The sequence below is a fragment of the Zingiber officinale genome, chromosome 5B (genome assembly GCF_018446385.1).
Source record: "Zingiber officinale cultivar Zhangliang chromosome 5B, Zo_v1.1, whole genome shotgun sequence".
Lineage (NCBI taxonomy): Eukaryota > Viridiplantae > Streptophyta > Magnoliopsida > Zingiberales > Zingiberaceae > Zingiber > Zingiber officinale.
In genome coordinates, this window is record NC_055995.1 from 43,151,113 (window position 1) to 43,168,506 (window position 17,394).

The following is a 17,394-nucleotide window of genomic DNA, read 5'->3' on the forward strand; positions in this document are numbered from 1 at the left end:
ATCGCTATAGATCTCTACAATCGCTTGGTTCGTGATTTATCTCACTATAGAGCTAGCAATGAGGAGTGCTTGAGATGAGTGAAATTATCTTTTTGCTGCACTGATTACTGCTTGAAGAGCCTAACTAGTGTCGTAGCCCGAGCAACAGTAATATTCGAACACTCTCAAATATGTTACTAAATGATTATCACACACTATAGTAAAAAGATGATTGCACTCACCCTAAGTATTTCTCATAGTCCGCCCCCAGATATATGAAGGGAGGTAAATCATGATGTCAACTTATAACCAACCTCTAAGTGGTTAAAAAGTACAAAATATTTTTTTATAAGAATATATGTATATCAAAAATTGATCTCTTATCTATGATAGTAAAATTGTACTAAGTGATTATCAGGACAGAGAGATTATCACACACACGATCCAATTAGAGGAATGAATTGATACGATCCAATTAGTGAATGAATTATTCAGGGCAGTTCACTTTGGAAAAAGGGGTTATTTGGGAATTTAATGATTGGGAGTTTTTTTTTTTTTGGGCATTTCCCTCCGGCAGTGTGGCTCTATTTTTCTGTATCCTCCTCCGCAATCGAGCCGGCTGCGACCGCTGCACCCTCCGGCTGTGTGCCGTTTTTCGTCTCTGAGATTTGGACGTATTCCTTCCTCAATTCGCAGCAAGCAAGCACTGAGGCCTGTCGCCAAAGCAGAGTTCCCTACCCCCGACCGGTTTATCTCCCTGTCAATATCCGGATCGAGATCTAGTTTCGAATTTATTTTGGCTTCTTTTACCTTTTCTACCTTACCTTTGCTCCTTGCGATCTTAGGTAGATTGAACCTAGTGAGTGTAACTGATGAACGAACTGCTCTAGGTTTGCAAGGACATTTTCACGATGGCGGAAGATCTTGTCCTTGACAGGGCCATAAGGGATTGGGTCTTGATCCCTCTCTCCATTGTGATGGTTTTGATCGGCGTCCTCCGCTACTTTGTCTCCAAGCTTATGCGATCCTACCAGACCCCAGATCGTAAAGTTGTGAAGGAAGGGTTCGTCTCTCTTTCATTTCACATTCTCCTTCTCACTCTTCCTTAACCTCTAATTAATTCTGTCCTAATTCTCCTGTTTTATTGTATTTGATTTAACGTCCTTTTATCGCTTTTAGGCAAGTGGTTCTTAGAGCGAGGAATTTGAGGGCTGCAGCTGGATTTATTCCCACTAAGTCTTTCTGGTCCCGAAGGGTGTATTTCACCAATGAGGTAGGCATCTCGGTTTGGGTGAAGTGCTTAAAAGAAATTGCTTTATTAATACTTTTTGTAAGGAACAATAGTGCTAAACACATCGAAAAGCGCAACGGAAAAATAAGTTCTTATCCAGAAGATCCATACAGGAAACCATATACTAAGTTTTGTTAAAAGATATATATATTTACTGCGTGTCCTTCGCAATCCCGACAGTAACGTTTCTTGAAGATGTAGATCTCAGCGCGATCAACACGTCCGCGCCTCTATGGTATCCACACGAACATGTTCTCCGTCCATCTCACGAACTCACGAAATGGAAAAAGAAACAACCAAAGGTTGTGCTAGCAACCTCTTGTGAAAGTTTTTGGCCTAGAGTGGAAGAAGGAAGAAGAGCAAAAACCAAGAAGAGCATAATCACCTAAAAGGTCACTTCATCTATATAAGGTAACTTCACAAAAGGGTTACTTTACCAAATAGGTTACTTCACCAAAAAAGTTACTTTACCAAAAAGGTTATTTCACTTAAAGGTTACTTTTACGAATGGTTTTTGTATTCATCCAATGAATACAAAATATTTTTGTCTCTTGATCTTCCTTTTGATTAATGATATATGAATCTCTATTAATATTCATTAATCTTAATGGGTTGGATTTAGAATATAGGATTAACCATTAACCCAATAAGCCATTAACCCAATAAACCAATGAGTCTAACCCATTACTTAATAAGTCTAATCTGAATTCATTCGAGTCTAACTCAATGTGTATAATTCGGATTAAACTTAACCCCATAATCCATCTACAAATCAACATGTTCTTTATGTGTGATCTAATAGGCTCTCGTAACGTTGGCAATGTATCTAAAACCATTTTAGAAACATAAGCAATGAGTGACATCTAGCAATGCATTATTGCTACCCAAGTGACGAGAATGTCGAGATCCGACCTAACTTTTCCGTGTCTATTATCTTGTATGACTCAATCCTTCTATCCTTGATATCTAGATTGATCAATGAGGCATAGAATGTGTCATCCTCTTATCAATCTTTGTGTTTCTTGATCTCTAAGTAGACACACTCAATCAAATAAGCTCAATATCTCATATTGACTCATTTAAGCATGGCCATGCATTCTTGTGTCTTACTAATCAAACGGCTCACAGATATCACTTCCGTCATATGGAAGGGATAGACCCCATCTACATCACTCACATCCCTCCGCATAATTCATTGCATACCCAGTGATCGACTTTATTGTCTACCTTGTTACAGGTGACGTTTACCGATACCAAAGTACACAACTCCTTGAGAACCGTAGTGACTTTAGGTCTAAGGACTATTCATACCAATAGTCACATGAGAATGTTTATGACACTCATATAACGATCCATGAAACATTCTCATGGTGGGTCATTCAGTATATATTCTCTAATATATGTCCATGTGTCAACCTGATATCTCATATCCATGACTTATGAGATTAAGTCATCCGTTGACCTACATGCTAGTCTCAACACATTAATATTGTCCTTGCATATTAATGCTTAACTAGGAATAGTTAAGAGTAGTGTTCTATGCATATCTACAATATCTCACTATCAATTCAACCAATTGATATGTTATAGATTAGAACCTCCTACTCTAGGACATTATTATACTTATCAATCGGCACTGAACTGAAATAAATATAATAACCAACTTTGCCTTTTATTAATAATGATATATGATACAAAATGAGCCCTTTACAATCATCTCATAATTGGTACTAGGGCTAATACTAATACTTTTATCTCCCTGTTTTCCCTAAATCTTAATTTTCCTGAAGGAGATGCGGAGTGACAATATGATGTATTTTCATATGTGCATTAGATTTCATAAAATCATGGTAGAACCTCAATGGGTTATGGTAACATCATTGTTGTTGCAAAATAGCTGGAAAGAGGAAATATGTTCTCTTTTATCTCATAACTACTCAAAAGGTTTTCTTCAATAGATTTGTGCATCTCTACTTATCAAATACATTTTGCAGAACATTGTCTATTTGATTGGCATAGAAGTTGTGTTGAGAAGAAAAATGTAATGGAAACAGTATTAGCCAATCCAATCTTCTTGGATAGTGATAACACTTAGTGCTGCAGGAGAATGGCTTGCTGCATGTTCCAAAAGGGCAGGCTCAGAACCCACAAGCACAGATGTTTTCAGACCCAAACATGGCTATGGATATGATGAAAAAGAACATTTCAATGATTGTTCCACAGGTTAAAAACTTTCAGCTCTTTTTTGAATGGCTTTATCTCCACTTTCATTTTTTGATGGAAAATAATATTACATCTTTCAGACACTTACCTTTACATGGGTGAACTTTTTCTTCTCTGGTTTTGTGGCAGGTAAATATGTCTTCCATTGTCTGTTGTCAGTTTCTTGTTTACTTTATCTAACAATTGGTTGAGTTGATAGGTCTCTTGCAGTAAAGGATACTACTGTCTTTCTTTCCTAATCCATTAATCATGGAATCATGTCATTATTATCAACCTCTACATTTTTAGACATCATGGTTCAATTTATTTTGGTTTGAGATGAATAGGAAACTGAAGTAGCAATTTTTTTTTTCAAATATACAGTTGATGTAAATGCAGAGTAGCATATTTAACATGTTCGAGAAAATCATTTTCTGTCCAAGCCTTTATTCTCTAAGTGTTCGTCCTGGCGAACTCATACCATCTCTTAATCTTGGTGGTACACCTGCTGCATAAACTAATGAGCAAAATGAAGGAATCTCTGGAACGGAAGAGGATCTTACCCCCTGTAGACACTCTTAGCTCATAAAGCTTATGATTCCTCATTAGAATTTGGACATGATACATGCCCCCAAATTCTGTATAATACCTTTGAAGAATAATACCATTGAACCTGGTAAAATCATGGAAGTAAATAGTTCAAATATCAGGATTCTCCTTCACTGTAACTTCTAAATTGGATATGAATTCATATTATTTTGGAACTCCTTTCCCCAAAATTAGGATTGGATTGGATGTTTTCCTCAAAAAAATATGCATAGGCAAAGTTGATATCTTGCATTAATTAATTTGCTTGATGATGGATAGTAAAATCAAATTTCTCATAGTGAACTTGCAACTAAGGATTGCCACTGTTCTTCTATCCTTGGAAGTGATGTTAGAGATACAAAAACTACTATGCTCTTTTAGGAGGGAACACCTTTCTCGTACTCAAAAGGAATTGGGGATAGGTTTAGGTTTAGCTGCTAGGATATTTTTAGCATCCAGATTCATGCATAGGAAAAGTGAAGGGCAATATTTGCAAGTGCTTTGGGGAATACAAAAGTCACTGAAGTTTTATATTTAAAGAAATAAATCAACAAGGTAATACAGTTCTGGATTTTCATTTTATTATGTATCTTATGATTATTGATGATTATGTTATAAAAGAAAGATGAGCATTTGAATACTTTCAAAGGTTGTAATGATAATAGTCTAATAGATTTTTTTCCTTTTCATTTGAAGGCATACAAAAAATATGCAAAAACATAATATGGTCATTTCTAGAGAAGGGTTAAGTAATCATCATGTTGTGGTTGTCAAATTTTGCTGAACTTGTTACCAATTGGCCGATTTGGATAGGAATTAGCAAGTGTTGAATGCTGATCACATTTTGGCTTAGATCAAAATCAAGAAGTGTTATTTGATTTAGTCAAGAAATCAAGCACACTTATGAGGAGAAATACAATATGTGAGATTATTGAAGAAAATAGGCAGAAACCAATTTATCACATATGATTTTTATTGACTTGAAAAAGTCATATGACAAAGCCAGGCCCCTCCATTAGTATTGTTTTAGGTTATAGAGAAGAAAGGAATTTCTAATAATTATATTGGAGCAATAAATGATATCAATCATAATATAGTTACTAGTATTGGAGTTATAGGTAATGTGTCAAAAAATTTTCCTATGATTTTAGGTTTCTATCAAAAGGCTCAATTTCAACTTTTTATCTTTTTAATCTAATACTAGATGACTTCACCAATTATAGATGATCTTGTCAGAAAGTGAAGAAGATGGTAGGCTAGGAACGTGGGTGGACCTGGTGAAGACTCCTCATTGTCCTGCAAAACCAGGAGTGTTAGTGGTCTACTCGGGAAGGGGTTCCCGTCGTTGGTCCTCCGACGCTAAGTCAGTCTTCGATCTAGTGGAGAAGAGAAAACTATAGCTAGAACGTGTAGAATAACAAGATATTGCATACCTCTGCTTGTGGATGGGAACCCCCTTTATAGTGTCACTGTAGCACTGTGCACGCATCTCAAAGCGTATGCATGTTTTCCAAAGTATCCTAAGAAAAGACATGTCAAAAAGTGTCCCTGTTACCTTTCCTTAAGCGAGCACACAAATCTTTGATGTGAGGAAGCTTCTAAAGTACGATTTATGCTTTGTTGTCAATGGCACAAACCTCCAAAAGAGTATGAGAAGATATGTAGGGGTCCCCTTGGCCGATCGGAAGCCACTCGGCGGGGACAGAGGCCGCTCGGCAGGGACGTCCTAGCTCAGTTGCATTGAACATAACTGTTTTCTTTCACTCGTCTTTCATGTAGTAGGAGGGCTGCCTTTCATCCTACCGGCCATGGGTTCGGTTGGCCGGGACAGAGGTCTGGGGGATCCATTGTTTCTCTTAACCCTAAGCGCAGGTTTTTCGTGGATGGTCGTTCGGATGACCATGCCCGACATTGGACTCTGTTCGGCCAACTATGCCTGATCGATGAACCTAGGCTTCTGACTGTCTTTGCTTTGACTTCCACGCCGACCGTTATTCCCTGCTTTGACCCATCTTTGGTGGGACCTCTCTTCATCACCGTATCATAAGCCTTCTCCTCAAGCCTAGTCGAAGGAGGTTTACAAGTCCAATTGACTGAACAATTAGTATGTTCTGAAACTTTTTTTCCTGACCGGGTGTTCTAGGGTTTAGAGCCACCGCTCGGTTATGACATTCCGAGGTTGATGCCGCTCGGAGCCGTCACTGACGACACTTAGCCAATTTTTTAACTTCTTTCTGATCATTCTCCCGATTGGCTACTCAAACTCCGAGGTTGATGCCGCTTTGATCTAACACGGACAATACTTAGCCGTTTTGTAGCTTCTTTCTGATTTCTTCTCCGAGCGACCACCTTCACTTACTACCTTTTAATTGTCGCTAATGTCACCATAATTTCTTGGAAACCATTTAAATCCTCTACTATTAATGTAAAGCACGCCGACCATGCCTTTTAATCATGTGCTTCTATTCCTCATTAATGTCACCTGCTATGTTGTTAGAGGCGCGAAGTGGCTACTAGAGCCCGAGGCGCGCCCCTCTTGAACACGAGGTTGATGACTACTAAACTATTGACACACTCATATAATATATCAAATATGATAACTATTAATATTCCACACACATCAATATCAAATATGACAAGCAAAGCAACACCATAATAAAATTAATAAAAGTTTCAAACTTTCAAGTTTCAACTTTCTAATTTAAACTAACAAAGTTCATCAAAACAAGTGTAATAAGTCAAATTAATCATCAAACTCAAGATCATCCTCATTGTATTCTTCTTCTTCTTTATCTTCATCTTCTTCAAATTCAATTTCTTCTTCTTCTTCTTCTTCTTCTTCATCTCTAAGTCTTAGAGATGAGTATCTCATAGAGGAAGATGTATTTCTCTTCTTAACTTGTTTAGGCCTAGCATGTGAACTAGAGGTCATGGATGCAATATTTTTTCCTCTAGTACAATATTCAGGCTCTTCAACTTCGCTAGCCCTAGCAACGACATCCCATGTTAAGTCATCATCTTCAAAAACCAACTCATCTTCTTCATTATCACTTTCTCCATCCATTCTACCCATCAACCATTCATTACTATCATCAATATCTGTGAAAGAGATGAGGTTAATCTTATCACGTGCATCATACCGAAGTTTTAAGGCACGATTATATTTCACAAATACCAAATCATTTAAGCACTGCTAAGCTAGCCTATTCCTTTTTTTGCCGTGAATCTACAAAATGTCAAAAATCACAATAAGTATAATAAAATAGCAAAGAATATTTTCTATTTATAAAAGTAACATACTAATAGTATTAAACATTTATATTTATTATTACATACCTGCTCAAATACACTTCAATTGCGCTCGCAACTAGAAACACTACAAGTGAGGCTAAGCACTTTAATAGCAAACTTTTGCAATTCTGGGGTATTTGCTCCATAACATTCCCACCATTCTGTTGGAGATAATGCTCTTCTATGTCTAATTGCCACATTCTTCCCAAATAACCCTTCTGTCTTTCGATATATAGAGAGCTGGGTAGTGATTTTATCTTGCTCAGCAGCGCTTGAAACCAATCTCTCCATACTTTCAAACAAACCATTCACCACTTCTCCACAGATATTTGAATCTGTGTATGAATAAAAATATTCTGGATTCAAATGATGTCCTGCAGCATGCAGAGGCCGATGAAGTTGACATTCCCATCTCGCATCAATGATCTCAAACACTTCTTTGTATTTCTCTTCTTTCTCCTTAAAGGCCTTCATAATTATTTCTTTTGCCCTATCCATAGGCTCATAAATATAGCCCATTGCAGGTTTTCTTTCGCCATCAATCAGTTTCAGAACACGGACTAAAGGGCCATATATCTTTAAAATATGCACAATACTGCTCCAGTTTCAGAACACTGACTAAATATAGCCCATTGCAGGTTTTTTGTCGCCGCCACTTCTTTTGCCCATTTACTCTCTGTCCAATCCTTTGAAATGAACATTTTTCTTAAATTTTGCTTCGGTAGGTGCATCCTTTCAAGCGTGAGAAAAGTAGTAGCAAATCTTGTGACACTCGCCCGACAAAGCTCTTTTTGTCTTGTGAATTGCCTCAACATATTTACCATGCCGGGACAAACATAAATGTAAGCATTCACACTCATTGCCTTCTTCAATGTTGCTTTAAAATCAGACAATTTTCCAATATCTTCTAAGATCAAGTCGACGCAGTGAGCAACACAAGGAGTCCAATACAAGTGTGACCTTTTTGCTTCTAATAATTTTCCTACAAAAGAAGTTAGAAAAATAGATAGGTTTAACATATATAAGAAAAAACATATTAATAAGAAAGAATTAAATAGATTCTTACTAGCAAACACATTGTTACTTGCACTATCCGTAACAAACAACATTTACTTATCCTACATGCTCCACAAATCGATCAAGCAACTGAAATATTTTCTCTCCAGTCTTTGCATAATCAGAAACATAAACCGATTCACTGAAAACTGAACCTTTAGGAGAATTAACTAAAAAATTAATCAATATTCTCTGCCTTTTGTTTGTCCACCCATCTGCCATTAAACTACAACTATACTTGGCCCATTCTGTTTCACATGATTTAATGTAATCATTTGTCACACTATCAACAACTTTTTTTAGAAAAGAAACCCGCACCTTATGATAACTAGGTCATTTTAGACCTATACCATATTGGCCAACCAAGTCCAACATTCTTTTGAAGCTTGAATAGTTAACGACATTAAAAGGAATTGCCGCATCATACATCCACTCAGTTATGGCCATATAAGCTTTTTCCCTCAATTCTTTCTTGTATGCCTCATTTATCGTGGTTTGTCTTTCTTTACCCTTTCAACTTTCAATATTTTTTTTTTACATTAGGAGTAAAATACGTATCCATTGGACCTATTTGTCTGGGCCTTTTTTTGCATATTTACTGATCTAGAACTTGTACTTGTACTTATAGGCGACACAACTTTAGCTCCAATATCATCCATATCAATATCATCACCAAGAGGGTCTACATCCTTAAAGTCCAATGTCGCAAGTTTAGAAAGATTACTTTTCTTCGTCTTTTTCTCCATGAAAATTTTAATTTCTTCACGTACATGAGACAAACATTTTTTGTAAGTCGTAGTATTTCGAAACCCCCCAACAAGATGTTTTGCACGATAGATACTCTCTTTTGTAACTTTTTGACAAAAGTTACAAATTAAATCATTTTTATTATCCGGATTAACTTTTTGAAAATAATTCCATCCCAGATCTTTTGATATATATGTTGGAGTATCACTACTACCTTCCATGATAATTGAACAAGAAAATAGTCTAAAAAATTAAAAATAAAATAAAATCAATATGGTACCAGCAATAAAAAAGCACTGTACAGTATGTACCAGCAATAGCAAAATAGTAAAAAACAAAAAGCAAAACAAGACAAAAAAAATGAAAAAATAGTAAAAAAATGAAATATTGGACAGCAACACCAATACGAACCAATAAAAACGGAAAAACAGTACCAAAAAAATCCAAAATCGGACAGCAGTAGGAAGCAAAAACACAACCTGCAAAAATTAAAAAATAGGAAACCAAAATAAAACAAAACCAGATAGCAGCATAGCAAGAACACGAATCGGACAGCAGCACAACAAAGAAAAGAAGATACAGAACTGCAGAAGAAAAGAAGATACATAAACGAAGAAGAAAAAGAAATGAAGAGAAGAAGCGAAGAGAAGAAGATGATAACAGACGAAAAAGAAGAGAAGAAGAAGACAAAGTGAAGAACAGAAAAAACAGAAAAAAGAAGGAAAACATACTTGGGCGACGATGCAACTCAGCGATGGCGCGACTCAACGATGGCGGCGACGGACAGACGGAAATGGGTTTAGGTTTCTTCCTCCCTTCCTGTGTTCTCTTCCTCCCTTCCTGCATTTTCTGCTCCTGTTTCCCGTGTCCTAATTCCGAACAACGTTGATTTGGAATGTTTTTTTTGGTTTAAAATCCAGATTTGTTCACGATCGATCGCGGCGCCTCGATCACGCCTTCGTTGAGGTGCAAAGGCGCACGAGGTGCACCTAGGCACGCGCTTGGCGAACAGCGCACGCCTCGCGTGGGAAGAGGCGTTCTTCCCAGCGCCTAGCGCCTCAGGCGCGCCTTTAACAACACGGGTCACCTGTAATTGAATGCCATGTGTCGCTTTATCCTAGTGCCGCGTGTGTGATGTGACAGGCGACTGTTTGGATCCGATGCGACAACTGCCTTTTCGAATTCAACGGTCAAGATTAAACCTTGTTTTCCTAAACTCTTGATTGGACGACTCAGAGCAGTCGTCCCTAGGGTTTTTAGACCCTTTGTTTCTTCCTTCAACTCTTATCGTTTCCTTTGTTCTCATCGACGTCTTCCTTGCTCCTTGCTCTCTTCTTCTCACTGGCGATCTTCTCCTTGTAAGCTCTTTCTCCTTTCTCCCTTTCGATCTTTGATTTCTATCATTTGTTCATGGTGCGTTCTCCTTCTCCACTCCCGGCTATCCCCGGGCTGTGGTATACCTCCACCGAGTCTAATTTCAATGGTGACAAGGTCGATCAAATGAAGATGACTTACCATATTCCTGACGATTACAAAATCGTAATCCCTTTTTCCTGTGCTTGCCCACATACGCCTCCGGACGGCTTCCTCCCTTTCTTTAAAGACCAATTCTATGTCGGCTTGCGATTTCCTATTCGCCCTTTTTTCTCTAAAAGTTTGTAGATATTTTCACATTCCCTTGCAACAGTTAGTACCCAACTCCTTTAGGTTACTGTGCGGAGTGGTTATCCTATTCCAATTGTACGAAATTCCTCTTTTACCTTGTATTTTTTTTACTATTTTTATTATACAAAATTGTCCGAGCCGGACACCTTCCTCTTCTAGGCCTGAGTGGGTGTTGTATACTTTAAAAAGATGCCCACCTTTAATAAGAGCAGGAAGGATCATTACTTTTTCGTCCGTCTTCCCGATCATCCTGCTTTCTCGACCGACTAGCAAATGGAGCTGCCAAAATCCCCGTTGGGAGTTGTCCTACCTCCAAGTAGTCATGCACCTAGCCGATCAGAAATATCACATCCACAAATTATTGCTGGAGAGCCTTCTATATATGTTTGGGCTAAGTCCCATCCGAGCTCGGTTGCTTAGTTAAGCCATTTCTTTATCCATTGTTTTTGAATCTAACTGATTTCTTTTTCTTTCTTGCAGCTCAAGTTATGTTTAAGTCGTTGATGAGCAGCAAGGGTAAGCTAACTGATGTCGAAATCAATGCAAAGGGGGCAGCCAAGTTGGAAAATTCATGGGTGCCTGCCAGTCGGCACATCAGAGGAGCAGATCAGATCGGAGAAGCAAGCCGAGACGTGGGAAGCGATGCCGCGGCTACCATAGGTGAGCTTCCACCCGCCTGACCTCCATGGTCCCAGTGGCAGTTCCTTCCAAGTCGACCACCTCCGGCAAGCCCCTGATCCAGCGCTAACACCGGAAGAGGCTCCGATCGGAGGCTTCCTCCCGCTCGGAGGCCTCTAATCCGCATCCCTCTGCAGTCGTATCAGCTCCTTGACCTCCATCTGAGCGGGGCAAGAGCTCTTCATCCGTCGTCCTTGAGCGGACTGTCGGTCTGCCGACACATCCATCGTCCAATCAGACCCCTTCCTTGTCCAAGCTGCTAGCTGGGACGACGATAGCACCCCTACATCAATTATCCGTTCCTCCCCGATGTCCAAGTCCAAGGGTAAGTCTACTTCGGAACCTTCATATTTGAGCGGCCGTAGGCATATTACGGCTATCATCAAATTACCAATATGATTGGTGCCATCCGGACGACGTCGAGCCGCGCTTTCCCAAACACCAGATCAAGACACAAGGTCCCCTAGCCCAAACCTGGGTAGATGCTAGGGCTAGGGCGGCGATAATTCTGCCCAGGGAACTCGCTGACAGCTTAGTCAGAAATCTACTGGGGTAAGCTTATTTGGAATTTCTTATTCCTTTTTCTCGGTCGGCCGTGAAAGACTTGCAGTTATGGATGGAAAGCTTGGCTATGTGCCAAAGACTATCCTTCCTTGAACATGAAAACAGGTAGCTGCATGCTTCGACTAGGCAGTCCAGCACCTCGCAGGCCATGGTCGATCAGCTCACTACTGAGGTGGTCCAGCTGAAAAAGATCTAGATACAACTGCTGAGCAGCTCCTAGGGTCTTAGCGAGCGCTGACAATTGAGAAGAATAAAAACCACGATCAGGCCCTCCAGCTCGATCGACTGACCAAGCAGGCTCATACTTTCGAGGCCAAACTCAACTCTGCGAACGTCAGGAAGTTCCGGGCCATCGATGACTTAGATATTAAAAACAAAGAAACCCGGGTCTTGGCAAGAAACTTGAGGAGGCAGAGGCAGCTTTAGCTACGGAGCAAGTTAGCCGAACAGCTGAACAGTTAGCCCCAAATTGAGGAGTACCAACAAACAATTGTTGGAAAGGACGTCGAGCTGCAATCATTGAAGGTTGAGTTGGAGGCGTCCAAGGCTCAACTTGCTAAGTTACAAGAAGATAAGCCCGTCCGGTTGGAAACCTTCAGAGTTGAGTGTCTTCGTTCAGAGGGCTTCAATCAGATGCTTTTCGATCGGTCCTTCCGACTGTTTGAGGGCGGCTATCTTTCCACGAGGTCTCGAATAAGATTATCCAGAGGGAGAAGATTGTAGATTTGCTCCCCAATGATGTAACCACCGATCTGGCATAGTTTTATCTTGTATTTATCAACAACCTTTTGTGGCAACTCAGCAGCTTCTGTAAAAATTTTCTAAGTCTAATTCGATGTGCATTCGTTCAACATTTCAGAGTTCTCGTTCCCTTTAACCTTCATGTTCCGTCCTCGAGACTTAACGTAAGCGCAATGCAGAGCGCGAGAGCTAGGCCTGCTCGGAACTTAGCTGAATGGCTCAAGAGCCTAGAGACGTGAGAGTTTAGCTCACTTATAACTCGCCCGACCGGTGACACGTAGCGCGAGGGCTTTGCTCGTTTATAACTTGACCGAATGGCTCAAGAGTATGGAGGCGTGAGAGTTTAGCTCACTTATAACTCGCCCGAACGGCGCGAGAGTCTTTGACACTTAGCGCGAGGGCTTTGCTCGCTTATAACTTGGCCGAACAGCTCAAGAGTCTAGAGGTGTGAGAGCTTAGCTTACTTCTAACTTACCCGAACAACGCAAGAGTCTTTGACACTTAGTGCGAGGGCTTTGCTCATTTATAACTTGGCCGAATGACTTAAGAGTCTAGAGGTGTAAGAGCTTAGCTCTCACTTATAACTCGCTTGAAAGACGCGAGAGTCTTTCATGCTTAGCGCGAGTGCTTTGCTTGCTTATAACTTGGTCGAACGACTTAAGAGTCTCGAGGCGTGAGAGCTTAGCTCACTTATAATTTGCCCGAACGACACGAGTCTTTGACACTTAGCGCGAGGGCTTTACTCACTTACAACTTGGTTGAATGACTCAAGAGTTTGGAGTCGTGAGAGCTTAGCTCACTTATAATTCGCTCGAAGGGCGCGAGAGCTTTTGACACTTAGTTCGAGGGCTTTGCTCGCTTATAACATGGCTGAACGACTTAAGAGTCTGGAGACGTGAGAGCTTAGCTCGCTTATAACTTGCTCGAACGACACAAAAGTTTTTGACACTTAGTGCGAGGGCTTTGCTCGCTTATAACTTGATCGAACGACTCAAGAGTCTGGAGGCGTGAACGCTTAGCTCACTTATAGCTCGCCTGAATGGTGCGATAGTCTTTGACACTTAACGTGAGGGTTTTGTTCGCTTATAACTTGGCTGAACGACTCATGAGTCTAGGGGCGTGAGAGCTTAACTCACTTATAACTCTCCCGAACGGCGTGAGAGCTTTGACACTTAACGTGAGGGCTTTGCTCGGTTTTAATTTGGCTGAATGACTTAAGAGTTTGGAGGCGTGAGAGCTTAGCTCACTTATAACTCGTTCGAACAGCGCGAGAGTCTTTGACACTTAATAATTTTTCATTCAAATCTTCCTACATTCATAGAACAAATTTTTTTACAATTTACATGAATTGAATCGCAAACTTACTACCTGACTCGATAGGGCTGTAGATGGTTTGTGCTCTAAGGCCGGTCCAGATTCCTCCCGTTCTCATCTTGTAGATAATAAGATCCCGAGCTGAGATTCTGAATTACTTTATACGATCCACCCCTTACTAATATCGTCTTGACTCTTTTCCAGACTAAGTCGTCGACTTGGAATGATCTGGGAATCACCCTTCGGTTATAGTTCTGCTTCATCCTTTGTCGGTACGCCATTAGTCGAACGACTGCTTGATCTCTGATTTCATCTACCAAGTCTAATTCCATGAGATGTCGCTTGGGATTGTCTTAATCATATAGCTGTCTTCGATCGGACTCCACGCATATCTCAATCGACACTACTGCTTCTCCTCCATACACCAAGTGAAATGGGGTTATACTAGTAGCTTCTTGACGGTGGGAAGTTCATCGATCTAGCTTCCTCCTAGGTGGTCGAGCCGAGTCCTGAGTCCTCTAAGGATTTCTCTGTTGGTGACTTTTGCTTGATCGTTGCTCTGGGGATAGACTATTGAAGTGAAGGCCTGTAGAATACCATAGTCGGCACACTACTCCCCAATCCTTTGTTATTGAAATTGCCTTTCATTATCAGAGACGAGCTTGTGAGGAACGTTGAGCCAGTACACAATATTTTACCATAAAAATTTGATAACTATTTGTTCGGTTATCTTAGCAAGTGGTTTAGCCTCATTCCATTTAGAGAAATAATCCACGGTTACGAGAAAATTTTTTCTACCAGTCGCCATTGGAAAAAGTCTAACGATATTTATGGTCCACTGGTCGAATAGACAAGAGATAATGGATGCTTTCAGTTCTTCGGTAGGTCAGTATGGTATGTTCTAATACCTTTGACAAGATAGGTAAGTTGCCACTGCCTATGCGACGTCTGCTTGTGAGGTAGGCAAAAAATATCTAGCCAGTAAAATTTTCTGAGTTAGAGAGCGGTCGCTCGGAAGACTGCCACAAGAGCCTTGATGCACTTCTTACAGGATGTATTGAGTGTCTTCTGATATGATGCACTTGAGTAATGACCTCGAGAAAACTCTTTTGTATAGGTGGTCTTCAATTAATGTGAATCGCCCGACTCTTTTTTTTATTAACCAAGCCGGCTCTCGGTCGGTCGGCACGTTGCCCGATCGGAGGAACTCAATAAAATGTGTCCTCCAATCACTTGAGACTCTCATTTATGTTGTTCTCTCGATGCGAGCTACCAACATCACCTGCTCGATCGGCTTATCCAACACTGTAGGACTTAAGGAACTTGCTAACTTGACCAACTTGTCCGTATATTGGTTGTTCGCCCGGGGGATCTTTTGCACGATCACCTTTTGGAATCTCGCCTTTAACTTCTCAAAAACCTCAGTATATAATTTTAACCTGACGTTATTTATTTCGAAAGTACCTGAGAGTTACTGGGCTGCTAGTTGGGAATTCGAGTGGATAAGGACCCGTGTGGCTCCCACATGCCTAGCTGCTTGTAGACCGACGATTAGTGATTCATATTCTGCCTCATTATTTGTAGCTTGGTAGTCCAGCCGAACGGATAGTTGTATTTTGTCTTCTTATGGTGATATTAAGAGTATTCCTACTCTGTTGCGGACGACCCGTCTATATATATTCTCCAAGTTGCCTATGGCTCGGTGTTCTGTACTTCAGTGACAAAATTGGCTAAGGCTTGTACCTTGATCGCCGATCTGTGCTGGTACTGTATATTAAACTTGCTCAGCTCCGTAGTCCACTTGATTAGCCGTCCGGACGCCTTGGGTTGAGGACTTTCCCTAGCGTGCTGTTAGTTAACATAATTATGGGATGCGAGAGAAAATAAGAGTATAACCTCTGAGGGCCGAGGACTAACCCGTACGTTAACTTCTCAAGACAGGTGTAGCCACATTCGACATCTTTCAATAAGTGACACAAGAAGTACACCGGTTGTTGTTCATTGCCGTTTTGTCGCACCAACGCTGATTTGACCGCTTGCCGGCGATGAACTTTGCTAGTACGGGTAAAGAAGTTAAATAATTCTTGAGTTCTTTTCGTGCTTTATCACATGCTGCATCCCATTGAAACTTCGTATAGAAATTTAAAGAATGGATGACTTCGATAGGACGACTTGGAGATGAATCTTGACAAGGCAGTAATCCGTTCAGTCAGCCGTTGAACTTCCTTTAAATTGCACAGAGGGGGCATGTCTTGGAGTGCCTTCACTTTGCTTGGATTTGCTTCGATTCCCCGCTTGGTTACGATATAACCGAGAAATCGTCCGCTTTTTGCTCCGATCAAGCACTTGCTAGGATTGAGCTTGACTCCGTACTTCCTCAAGGTCTGACATGTCTCCTCTATTCTGCACAAAGTCAGTAGCTCGGAGGGATTTTATCAACATATCATCGACGTATACCTCCATATTTCTGTCGATCTGCCTCCGAAACACCTTGTTCATCAATCTTTGGTAGGTGGTTTCGGCGTTCTTCAGCTCGAACGACATGATGTTGTAGTAGAAGGTCCCGTTTGTCGTGATGAAGCTGACCATTTTTTAATCTTCTTAGGCGAGCGGAACCTGATGGTAGCCCTGATAAGCATCAGCATGCAGATCAGCTCGCAACTAGCTGTGGAGTCCACTGATAAATGTGATAAAGGATAGTAGTACTTTGGACAGGCTTTGGTCAGATCTCGAAAGTCGATGCAGATCCACCATTTGTTGCTCGGCTTGGAGACCAACACCACATTGGCGAGCCAACTCGAGAATTGTACTTTGCGGATGTACCCAGCCTCCAATAACTTCTCTACCTTCGCTCGGATAATCTGGTTATGTTCCGAGCTGAAATCCCTCTTTTGTTTCACTGGCCTGGTGTCCGATCAGACGTGTAGCTTGTGTTGTGTTATCATTGACGAGATACCTAGGAGCTCATGAGTTGCCCACACGAACATATCATGGTTCTGCCTTAGACAGGCAACCAGCTTGGCCTTCTTTTCCATGCACAGAACGACCGTGATAAAGGTAGTGGCACCCGGTCGGCTGGGATGCACTTGTACTTCTTCTTTCTCCTTATAGATCTGCGTGGGAGGTTCCTCTAGAGTTGCATTTACGTCCAACCGTTGCACCTTTTGAGCGGCTCGGCCAATATGACATTATAAGTGGATGGAGTGTCAACTACAATGAAATTAGTTGTCCTCATCCTCTTGAGCGGCTCTTCCCTGAGTGATATAGCCAGCGGAGCC

The 17,394-nt window shown here is 40.8% G+C and overlaps 1 protein-coding gene across 5 annotated transcripts in view; it reads left to right on the forward strand.

The window, feature by feature from the left end:
- The first annotated feature begins 498 nt into the window (after window positions 1-498).
- The window catches only part of LOC121984381 (ER membrane protein complex subunit 3-like), a 31,196-nt gene continuing 14,300 nt past the window's right edge, over window positions 499-17,394 (forward strand). For 2 of the 5 annotated variants that reach the window (XM_042537295.1, XM_042537292.1), the window contains exons 1-5: window positions 499-738; window positions 870-1,042; window positions 1,159-1,252; window positions 3,374-3,493; window positions 3,574-3,622. In XM_042537295.1, the coding sequence (XP_042393229.1) occupies window positions 514-738; window positions 870-1,042; window positions 1,159-1,252; window positions 3,374-3,493; window positions 3,574-3,622 (661 nt within the window). In that variant the 5' untranslated portion in view covers window positions 499-513. Of the gene's footprint in view, window positions 762-824; window positions 1,043-1,158; window positions 1,253-3,373; window positions 3,494-3,573; window positions 3,623-17,394 lie in introns of all 5 variants that reach the window. The other 3 variants (XM_042537293.1, XM_042537296.1, XM_042537297.1) reach the window with 3 other exon arrangements.